The 12160-nt window shown below is 31.3% G+C and overlaps 1 protein-coding gene across 3 annotated transcripts in view; it reads right to left on the reverse strand.

The window, feature by feature from the left end:
* Positions 1-12160, reverse strand: part of LOC124954133 — a 156153-nt gene that overhangs the window by 84263 nt on the left and 59730 nt on the right. For all 3 annotated transcript variants that reach the window (XM_047506582.1, XM_047506580.1, XM_047506581.1), the window contains one exon: positions 5730-9150. In XM_047506582.1, the coding sequence (XP_047362538.1) occupies positions 5730-9117 (3388 nt within the window). In that variant the 5' untranslated portion in view covers positions 9118-9150. The remainder of the gene's footprint in view (positions 1-5729; positions 9151-12160) is intronic.

A 12160-nucleotide genomic window follows, 5' to 3' on the forward strand; every position in this document is an offset into this window, starting at 1 on the left:
GGATACCCTTAAGTAACTGCGCAAAAACACGCCTAATCTATTTTCCATGCACACCCGTTACACTATGCCAGTCTCTCGAACGTGATTCCTATCGTTTTTGCGGAAGAGGTAGCTTTAAAAATGGGTAGCAGCATCTTTTTTTTTCCTTCTTCTTCTTCTTCTTTTTTCTTTTTTTTCTTTTTTTATTTCTTCCTCTCTCTCTCTCTCTTTCTCTCTTTTCTTCTCCTCTCTTTTCTTTCTCTATCACTCTTCTTTTTTCTTTCTTTCTTTCTTTTCCTCTCTCTCTCTCTCCCCCTTTCTCTCTCTCTCTCCCTCTTTTTTTTTCTTTCTCTCTTTTCCTCTCTCTCTTTTTTTCTTTCTTTCTTTTCCTCTCCTTTTTTTCTTTCCTTTCTTTCTTTTCTCTACTCTTTCTTCTTTCTTTTTTTACCTCTACCTTTTGTTCATACTACAGCACTCGTGGCTCCAATCCATTCCGTTTCTTCTACTTCAACGCGTTTTATATCCTTCCTTTTTCTCCATTTCCTTTTTCTACTTTTATTTCAACTTCAATCTTCAATCACGTTCCCCTTTTCACGCCTCTCGCATATTTGCAATTAAAGAAGAGTTGCTACCTCGTGTTTCTCTATCGATGCAACTTAGGTCAACATCGATTAATGCTTCTGATCTGTTCTCGAAACATTTCGGGAATGGCATACTACGTATTTATCTCACGTTTGAGAGAGAGAGAGAGAGAGAGAGAGAGAGAGAGAGAGAGATGCTTACAATTAATACTAGAACCAAACGGAAGGTGGTCGAATCAGACAATAAATCTCGAAACTATACTATCGAAACTAAAGTATTCTCTCTCTCTCTCTCTCTCTCTCTCTCTTCCCCTTTATCTTTCTCTCTGTGTATGTCATTTGTAGAACTTTAATTAATATTTGGAAACTGTTTTAGTGGGAAAGCATCAAGAATTGATAAGAACATTGAAAATTGTTCAACTATTTTTCTATCTCTATCTTTCTCATTTCTCTATCTCTATCTCTCTCTCTCTCTCTCTCTCTCTCTATCTGTCTCTCTCTCAATTTCTCACTTTTTCATATTGAACTTCAATTAATATTCTGAAATTGTTCTGGTTATGAGAAATCACTGTGAAATGATAAAAAAGAATTTTGGAAAGTTTTCAACGCAGTAAATCTCTTTTTGAACGAATTCAAGAGATAAAGTTTTACGGATTAAGACTCGGTTTAAGAAGAAAGAGAGTAGAAAAGAAAGAAGAAAAGTCGATTGTAAAGTTACTGTTCGTATTTGAGAAATGCTGGGAAGAGGCCTTTGCGTTCCTTTAAATCGTTTTATCCCTTTGAAGGGAGAAAGTGATAACGTGCTATCGACGAAACTAACAATTGGAAGGCTGAAGATATTTGCGAGAATTTTTCCTTTTTTCTTTTTTCTTTGAACTTTTTATGAAAGGATTGGTAAGGATGAAAAATTTTCTCTCTTTTTTTCTCTCAATACATCAATCTATCTATCTATCTATCTATCTATCTATCTATCTCTTTAAATTTTATTGTTGACATTTCACGTTGTTAATTCTTTGAATTATTCTCTGGAATAAAGTAAATTATTTGCATTGTTAAAAATTTTTTAAGTGAGCTTTTATTAAAATTTCACATTTTTAAATTTAATTATTTTTCTTTTTTGTCTCTTTTTTTTTTGCTTTTTTTTCTTGTTTATTTCTTTTTTTTTTTTTTTTTTTTCTTACATACAACATAACACGCAACATGATTTTAGAAACGGTGCGAAGGCTATAAAGTGCTCTTAACTAACATGGTATGAACTGAACTTGTGAAGTACTCAAGAGAGGGGAAAAAAAAAAGAAAGAGTACGAGAGAAGGAGAAAGAGAAAAATTGCAATAAAAAGTGGTTATGCATTTTCTAATAACCTACGGTAAATTTGTTTTAAGAGTCATTAAGATAATGTTTCTTGCTTAATGAGAGTACAACCTTTTATTTTACTCACAGATTTTTATGAAATATTCCTTTCTGTATATTTCCTCTTCCTCTCACGTCGATTTTTAAGACGTATCTTATTAAATATTTTTCTCTTGTGTGTTAAACAAGTACAAAAAAAAAAAAAAAATAAAAAAAAAGAAATAGAAAGAAGTAACATTATTAAAATGTTCTTTTAATTCTGTTGTTAAAATTTAATTTTACATTATATGCATAAGAGAAACGACGAGTTTCTTAAAAAAACCGCTTCATTTTTTACTTATTTCCCTTTTCATTTTTTACTTATTTTCCTTTTCATTTTTCTTCAGTTTATTTGTTTTAAGAATAAAACGAATTTTTAGCGCAGCCTTCAGAGTTCTGTTTTTATTTCTTTTTCTGAAAATACATCATATACGGAGATTATTGAATGTTAGTGGAAAATCGAAAGGTACAATCGATAATAAATCACAAGACTGAATTTCACGCTTGCAAAAGCCGAATGGTTTGGATTGTTTGATATATCGATAAAATGTGTGTGTGTGTGTGTATATATATTATATACACAGGATGTTTCTCCGAACGGTTGCTACGATTTTTTAGGTACTTCCAGCAGTACGAGAAAAAATGTTCAAAACAAAAAGTCATTAGTTCTCGATCGTCGATAAATTACAAAAATAAAACTTATAAAAATACAATTTTTGTAATAAAAATATCAAGATTGCTTCCGCGTTTTTTTCTTCTTCTTCTTCTTCTTCTTTTTTTTTTCTTTTTTTTTTTTTTTTTTTTTTTTTTTTTTACTGACACCATATAACTTTTTCTACACGGTATTGTAGGTGACATTGAGACAAATGGTGTAGAATGGTGGTACATTTTTTCAATAACTCATTGAGAAAATCATTTTTTAATGTAATAAAATAATAAGGTTCTTGAGGAATTTGAGCATCTGTATGGGTATGAGCATGGATGCGAAACACTCTATATATACGCGCTAGAATGAACAAAAGAGAAAGAAGAAATTATGAAATATTTTTATTCTTATCAAGGTCTCTATCAAGCTCGATGTTATTAGATTTCGATGGTTTTCTTCTTTCTTGTCGTTCTCTCTCTTTCTCTGTCTCTGTCTCTATCTCATTCTGTTCTCGATTAATTAATAAACGAGATATATTAACGATAGAAAAATTCTTTACTTGAAATCAATTTATAATTGTTAATTATATCAAAAGTATTATTTAACGATCTGACAAATATCTCGTATTTCGAACTATGGTGATAACATTATTTATTTCGTATCGTTTCACTGCTCTTTAGAATAATTTCTGAAACAAACGTGATGCGGTTATACTCTCTGAAGTTATATTCACAACTTTGCTTCTTTATCACACGTTGGTCTTTAGTATCTCACTCAGTGAAAATCTGATGAAAATGAATTGAGCATAATGCAAACGAGTAGAAAATAACCACGTTGACGTATATAAATTTCTGCGATTATTATATGTATCTTATTTAAAGGGGAAATATATTGAAACAAAATTGAAAAGAATTATTTGATGATTAATCAAACTATACGATATTAAATCAATCTATTTTACATAGATTTTTTTGCTTATTTCCAATATTGATTTTAAAGAAAAACGAAGGTAATTCTTCTGATGGTAATATTAACTTTTCCAATATCTCTACGTTGTACGTGATCAACTAGTCACTACAAGTAGTTTTCGTTCGTGACCGGACTTGTCGAATCCCTCGAAAGTACTCGCTGGAGAGAAGTATTCAAGAACGATTAGAGGAAATGGATATATTGTCAGGAAGTTTAGTCGCATGCAAACGACAGTTCAAACTAAGTTCTTCGAACGGTTTCGCTGCTCGATTTTATCATTACGGGCATATAACTGCTGAACTATCAGCCACTTTGATGGTGTACAAATAAAAGTATTTTACAAATATTATTTTATAAAAATTAATTTATTATTTCAATATAGTTTTGAATACGATCACGTTTAATAATAATGTTATAATAACGGAAAGATAAATTCGAAAAGGAAAAAGAATGAATTTTTATAGAAATGACTTGGAGTAATTTCGTTAAATTTTACGAGTAGAGTAAAGATATGACGCAAAATCGATAAAAGTCATTACCATTCGGTATGATTGCTCCTTTGGAAAACATAAATTTAACTTTTAATTGTTTGCTGTAATTTCCTATGGTCGGACAAAAACGAAAATTCGAATTTTCATCCTTTCTTTCCTTTATTCGTTTATCATTTCTAATGTTAACATCGATTTTTCATATGTGTAATTGATTATTCAATAACTATATGTTTCTATCTTATATTCTTTCTCTATATATTCGTTATATAGAATAAGAATATAAGATAAAATAGATCCATTAATTCATTGATTTATCAATTTATCAATTTATCAATTTATAATAATGAAACTGATGATAATTTGAAATTTCCCATTTTTTAAATTTATACCAACAGTGGTAAAGTAGTTTTACATAAATTGTTGATAACTAATCGACAACAATTATCGATTAACTGTCGTTAACTTGTTATCTTATCATGATAAAAATTGGGAAAATCGTTGGAAATTTATCGACGTACATTCGAGAACGAGGGTTAATAACTTACCGACTTCTGGTAAGTTATCAATACGCAGTAGAGACTGTTTTTATCGACGGATTAAATTTTCAGAATGTATTTTTTATGATTTTTTTTTCCTTTTTTTTTCTTTCTTTTTTTTCTCTCTTTTTTTTTTTTTTTTTTTTTTTTTTTTGAAATTTTACGAATACGAACAATCATTTAAAATTGGAGATATTAAAATTACTTTTTAAACGAATGAAAATAAAATAAAAGACAAATTTTTTCCCTGAAAAAAACATCAATTCTCAGAAAAATCTGCATTTCACAGCCCTTTATCTTCGTGAAATACTCGTGATAAAAGCTCGAACATAAAACTTGACATTGTAATATTTTCTCGTCGTTCTAACTTTTTTCACGTAGAAATCGTTGAAATTCTGTGGTAGAAAAAGAAAGAAAGGGAAAGATAAATTGGATTGGAAAATGCAAAAGAGAGAGAGAGAGAGAATTTCCGTGCATTTCGCGAGAAATATTCTACTTGCATGCATAATCGGGAAAAATACACTTTCATTAGGTTTATATCATTTCTTCGGGAATACTTTCAGGAATGATATCCGCAAAATTTTTTTGTAAATCTATGAGGATATCTCACACTATATTTGCCAAAGGAAAGTTTGATCCTCTAAGTCGTGAAGCATAACGTAATTTTCGCTTTCAACGATGCTTAACAGTATTTCCCTGGTAACTGTCGGAAGTTCATCGCTTTTACGTTTAACGTTGATAGCTTTCGAGGATCAACTGAGCCATGTGGAGAGAATGTAACTCGAACGAGAATATTTAAACGTAGTATAAGAAAATACGATATGATATCGAAGGTTAGTAAATGTATCAGTAAATTTGTATAAATTTAAATAACTTTGTGGGTGAACGGATGTACTTACACTTTTATGAATAAATTTTAATTAAACGTTAAACTTTAATTAAAATTTAATTTGACTTATTTAATTATTTTCTTTCTTTTTTTTTTCTTTCTTGCACATATATCTACATTTCAAAGATAGAGTTCGAATAAGTGTAAACATTTTGTTGATAATAAAAAAAAAAAAAACAGTCCAATTAGATCTACCGACTATAATTAAAGAAATGAAGCATAAACGTTAATAGGACGAATTCACTTACCCTTGATAAAATCTACCGCCATTTCTAGGCCATAGGTATCCTTATCGCAGTCATCAAGTATATGTGCTCCTATCTTGACCCCGGGAACGATCTCTTGTTGATTAAGTGTGTCTAGAGTATAGAGCATAGCCTCTAATGCTTGAACACCACCCTGCGGCATAACAGGACCACAAGTTATCGAGTCTTCTCTTTCGTGAACCATCATTAAACCTCCTAAAACGAGGTCACCTTCGACCACTGCGCTATGTTTCACTGGCCACTGATCCGTAATCGACGAATTATGAATGACACTAATCGATTGTTTCATCGAAACATTAGCAATAGTTGTCTCTTCCCAGATAACTGTAGTCCATTCTGAAACTGCACTCGAAATATTTTCATATTCTTTATCCAAAACATTCTCCATTATTGACGCAGTTGCGATCGTATCGATCCAACCGGAAGGAAATTTCATCTTTGGGGAATTATCGATCCATTGGGGGGATACATCAGGAAGAGGACTAGTAATCCCTTCGATCTCGACATTAGAAATTGATCGATCGGAGAAACTGCTTGGAATTCTGCTCGTCCTTTCGGAATTCTCCGACATGGAAATATCCGTCGTTTCCATGGAATTTCCTCGGTGCCAGTAAGTTTCGAAGTTTCCTTGGGATATTGTGACTGGATCGATATCGTCCCTCTCCGATCTATTCGAGTTTCTGGAAAAATCTATCGTTCGGTTACTACTACTTCCTATCAACTCGCTCGATTCGAAACTTTTCTTTTTGGAAAACATTGTATTTGATTCGATTGATCCACCGACTATTTCTTTCAATCGTTCTACGTTAAAATGATTTTCTTGTTTCCTCCTCCCTTTTATGTCGTCTGAAATATCTTTCGAAGAAGTTGAAAAGTTCAATATGAATTTATTTTCGATTATTGGTAACTTCGTCGTTTTAACTTCCATTTTATAGCTACTTATTTCACGATTTTTTGTTTTTAGAGTTCCATTTTTCTCCTCTAAGGTTACCATGGAGAACTTTAATGGCGTCAATCCTAGAAAATCGTTGAACGAAATAGTAGTATTTTCTACAGGTCCTTCGTCTTTTACCGACAAATTCCTTTGAAAATCTTTGCTTCTTATCTTCTTCTCGTAGTGACGCCTTTCCTCGTTCTTCTCTTGCCTCTTCCAATCACTTCTTGGATTCTCCTTTAACTCTCCCCTTTTCCTATACTTCCGAAAATGAGAATGAGAATTGTCGAGTGATCTTGGATCTAAGAAATTTTCTACGGGATCACGAACGTTCCTATCAAAATCCTTGGAAGAGTCAGCTGGGCCACTGTTTTCGAGGATGGACATCCTAGTCGAATTTATCCGGTCGGAATCGAACGTATCGTATTTCCGATATGTCGAATTCCAGGATACCGAGCTATCTTTGGAAACATTCATGATTCCCGACGTACCTTCCTTTTCTTTTCTCTCTTCGTCCCTGTTAAAACTTAAAGGAACAATCTTTACGGTTTCCTCCTCTCCCATGGAATTTATCGGAGGACGAAGTAGGACCGTTTTTTCTTCTTGTTTGAGATCTAAACTTTCATTTCTCAATTCTTTCATTCGAACATTTTTCACCTCATGTGAAAACGAATCATTGTAATGTTCCACCTTCGAATAGTTTCGAGATCTTACATTGAGATCATCAAACAGTCCTGTCAATTTGGACGATTTCTCTTCATTCGAACGCATTTCGTTTATGACTTTTCCCATATCCCTTCTCGATTTACCTTGTTTTACGTCGAGAACGTCTGAACGAACATTGTCCGATGGCTTTAAATCGAAATATGCTTCCTCCCTTTCTTTTTTCTTTTTATCTGCAATCGAAAGACGTCGTCTTATTCCCTTCCACATTGTTCCGAATTCTTTGTTCTTAGTTTCCTTTCTCGAACGAATTTCTATCGCATTTCCTTCTTTCAACTTCGCATTATCTTCGTACCAAAGACGAATCGAATCCTTAGGGACTTCTTTACGTTTAGAAACCATCACGGAAGATTCTTCCTCTACTTTTCGCGACAACTTCATCGTCCCTTTTGTCAGATAAGGAACAGTTGCGCCTTCCAAAAAGTTATCGACGTCTCGACGATCTCGTCGTATCAAGCTTCTTACGTATTTCTTAAAATTCATTTTTTTCTTACCCGAATCTTTATTAACTTCTTCCTCATTTCCATCCAATTCCATTTGTTGCTTCAACTTACGGTAAAAAGTATTTTCATTCTTTTTTACCACTTTTCTCTCGTCCGTTACTTTTGGTCCTTCGAATAAACGATATTTGCCTCCCTCGAAAATACTAGAATTCGATTTTCTTCTGTCGTTCGACGTAAGAGAAATATTTTTCTTTCTATTTCTATCTCTCCATCTACTACGTTCTTTCATTTCGGCTCGCTTAATCGATTTATTAAAATTTAAATCTTCACGTAACACCGTAAATTCTTCGTTATCGTTTATATCTTCATTTTCTTCATCATCATGATATTTCCTTTCGGTCGATCTTTCATCATATTTATCCAAAATTTTTCTTATTTCGCCGTGATCCTTTGATTTACGGAACAAACGAAATTCATTTCTCCCAAGAATGCTCGAATTCGATCCTTTAACATCTTTCAACGTAAAAGAAAAATTTCTTTCTCTTTCTTTTTCACTCGGTGGTAGATCGTCCAGTTCGTTTAAAGAAAAGAATGTCTTTCCACGTGGAAGTCCATTGAAGTTCTCGCGGATAGATTTTCGCTTTATTCGGACACCGCGAAGATTCCAAGAGGATCTTCTTCCTCTCACGCCAAACCTCTCGGACTTCGTGTCCTCCGATCTAGCTTCGTTTCTTCGATTCCTCGAAGTCCATTCCTCGGTCATCGAGTTATTAGAATTCCGATCTACCTTGGATCGAGTGGATTTCTCGTTATTTCTCTTTTCTCTTTCTCTTATTTTCCTTCTCGTTCTTATTTTCGAATCTATCGATTCAAAGTACTTATCCTCGATCGTTCGTCCAAATGCATTCGTTGGAATAAGAATCGTTGATCCACTTTTGTCAATCTCCTTTCGATCCTTCCATAATTTTTTTTCTCTTTTTCTTTTCCTCAACCAAAAGTATTTTTCTTTTGATTCTTCGTTCGTCCAAAAATTATTTCTATTCTCTTCGGTTACATCGATTTTGTTATTATCGTTGAAGATCAAATAATTCGTCGTTATTTCGTAACTAGCATCCTTATCGTTAACGTAACTTTTATCATCGTCATAATTCGAAGGCCGCTCTAGTCCGAAAACGAAGCATAGGATCGATAGAATTGGCAGGATCGTTCGGATTTCCAAATGGATCGTCCGAATGGCCGAAATGGCCGAGCGTCTCTGATTTCGAGGCATCACCTCACTGCTAACTCTAACATAGCTTGATTTCTGAAAATGTAAATTTACTTCGATTAGAATTAATAGATGTGTCTTATATTTCGAATAATAGATATTGTATTTTTATTCTAATTCTTTGATTGAAAATTCATGGAATTGTAATTAATGAGTTAATAATTAAACAAAAATCAAAATATCATGGACAAATATTCTGTGTGTATATCAAAATCGTTTCCTTTTTTTTTTTTTTTTTTTTTTTTTTTTTTTTTTTTTTTTTCTTGCTTCATAATAACGGGACATAACATGACAACCCTCGAAATTTTCTAATTTTCTAATTTACTATATTTTATATGTACATATTTTTTTTTTTATATGTATTTTTCAAAATCGATAAGAATAATTCAATAATGTTTAAAGATGTTGTCGTCGACGTAAAGTTGAAAATGATTCGATCGATTAATTCTTGGCTAAATTTAATTAATTTCGTAAATGTAATTAGATAAATTCGATGAATTAATAGACCTGTCTGGAAAGGATAGAGACCGGTTGAAAACGAGAATACCCTGTCGGGGCAATCGAGTGTGAAACGCCTCTTCCATTCTCACTCCTGAGGATTCATTTGAAATCATCCTTGAATTACTAATCGCCACAACGTTGAGAATAGATATATCGTGCTTTCACCTAATCTAGAAAATCTAGATGGAATTCAGAGAAATTTGGCAAATATCCTAATGATTAAACTTTATTTAAGGTATTCAGAGAATTCAGACATCTTCGATTTATGATTTTCAAATCTTTTCGAAATCTTTCGATTATCAAAAATATCGTTTCACTTTATTTAGATAATTTATTATTTTCTATTTATATAATAATTCAATTAAGACTTTTCGACTTACTCATTATTGATTTTACGAATAGTTATCTTATTTTATATATATATATATATATATTGTGTATAATGAAATAGAAATTGAAATTGAACTTACCTTAAGTTAAAGATAAGTCGAGTACATGCAAAAGGAGATATACTTTGATGTGTAGAAAATTGTCAAGATATATGACTTTTGAAGGGAAATATCGAATACAAAGGTCGTTTATAATGCAATCCTCCATTCTTATTTGTTTCTTCTTTTTCTTAAGAAGAGGAATGATAAGGAAAGACAGAAAGAGAGAAAGAGTAAGAGGGAGAAAAAGAGAGATGGAGATTTATCGAGTTACGTGCCTTGAAACGATGTAACTTGGTTCTTTGAGAAATTTGAAATATAGCCCAGGGAAATTCGTGTTATTTATCGAAAGTTTGTGGGCTCGAATTCCGTCAAGGATAACGTTGCTATAAACTGTCGAGCATATTTTCAGGAAGGAGTACTCTTTGTTGAGTAATCAAAACGGACGCCCACAAAGTTTTAACTGGTTGAAGTAACGACAAGTCAAATGATATATTCCAAAGTATATATGTATCACCTAATTGAACATGGCGAAGTGAATAGATTGCTTAGACACGTTCGTACATATGTATGTATATATATATTATACGAATCAATGAAATATATAATATCAATTTATTCCTTCTGATTACGAATTCCTATGAATAATTTTCTAGAATTTTCTTGAAATTCTGTCATGAGAAATCAATGAAATTTATTTATGAATTATATCTATATAAAATAGAGGATTATTTCTTTGGCGATAAATAATTTATTTTAAATTAAATTAATCATTAGATATGAGTTATTCATAAATAAGTAAATATTGCTTGTTTAAAAAAATTGATAAGTATGCTTTAATGATTATCATTTTTTTTTTCTTTTTTTTTTTTATTTACACATACCTATAATGAAAAACGAATTTCTCGGTATTTTATACGCATAATAATAAAATTTAGGATTCAGTGAATATGGTTTTTTTTTTTTTCTTCGAAAATCAATTAGACGATAATCTATGATAATTTTATTAAAATCTACGATTAATCAGACGTTTTATCTTTCACGAATTATTCTGATACGATTTAAGAACGAAAATAATCCAATAAAAAGAGACACATTTTTTTTTTCATTTTTATAACTTAATTATTCATGTAGAATTTCAGATAGTTATTTAGAATAAATCTTTATTTATCATCATGTAATTATGCATTTATTTACGAATTGAAATATCGAGCGATTTAGAAAATATTCGTACTGTGAGAAATCTCGCATTGCTCGTATATCCTGAAATTTTTTAATCATCACATTCGAGATCGTTACGAGTAATGGAATGTATAGAATTTAATTCGATCGAATTTCAAATTAGTTTTTCATCGTATAAAATACCTCGAATACACGTAGCAAGAGAAAAAATATTATAATACGAAGCTTGTCAAATCATGTTCAGATTATATATCTGAGCAAACATTTTGAAATAGGACTTCTGAGAGAAATTCTATATATATATATATATATAGAATTCTATATATATATATATGTACGTATGTATGTATAGAAAACCATATCGAATAGATCGTCACTAGCTTTCCTAGATATATATTATACATAGGTATAATATCGAAATTTGATGGCGTCAACATCTCCCATCGATATGAAGGGTTATCAGAATCGTATAGTAACATATCAAGGTTTATTGCGTTATTGATATTCAATCCGATTAATTCCATCAAATTTCAAGCATCTTCATTTTGCCCTTTCAACAATTAAACTGAAACGATACAAAGTATTACGATTTAAATTTTATAAAGAATTAATTAAATTAGAATAAAATGTATTACTAATTAAATATATAATTTCTATAATTATTTAACATTTATTAATTTAATTCAATATTAATGTACTTCTTACGTATTAATTATAAAAAATTTTAATTAAGGTATGACTTTTCATCTTTTCAAAAAATACCATTTTGAAAATGATTTGATTTAATATATCATCGCTCTAATTACACCTTGTTATTTATAGATAGTAATCCGTTGGTTCGTCATCAATTTAACCGCGAACGTTTAGAAACGACACTTTAATCTTATCGTAAATTCCGTTTCTCGCGATGGGAAACGTAGACGTGAGAGAACCGC

This window comes from Vespa velutina, chromosome 14, assembly GCF_912470025.1.
Source record: "Vespa velutina chromosome 14, iVesVel2.1, whole genome shotgun sequence".
Classification (NCBI taxonomy): domain Eukaryota; kingdom Metazoa; phylum Arthropoda; class Insecta; order Hymenoptera; family Vespidae; genus Vespa; species Vespa velutina.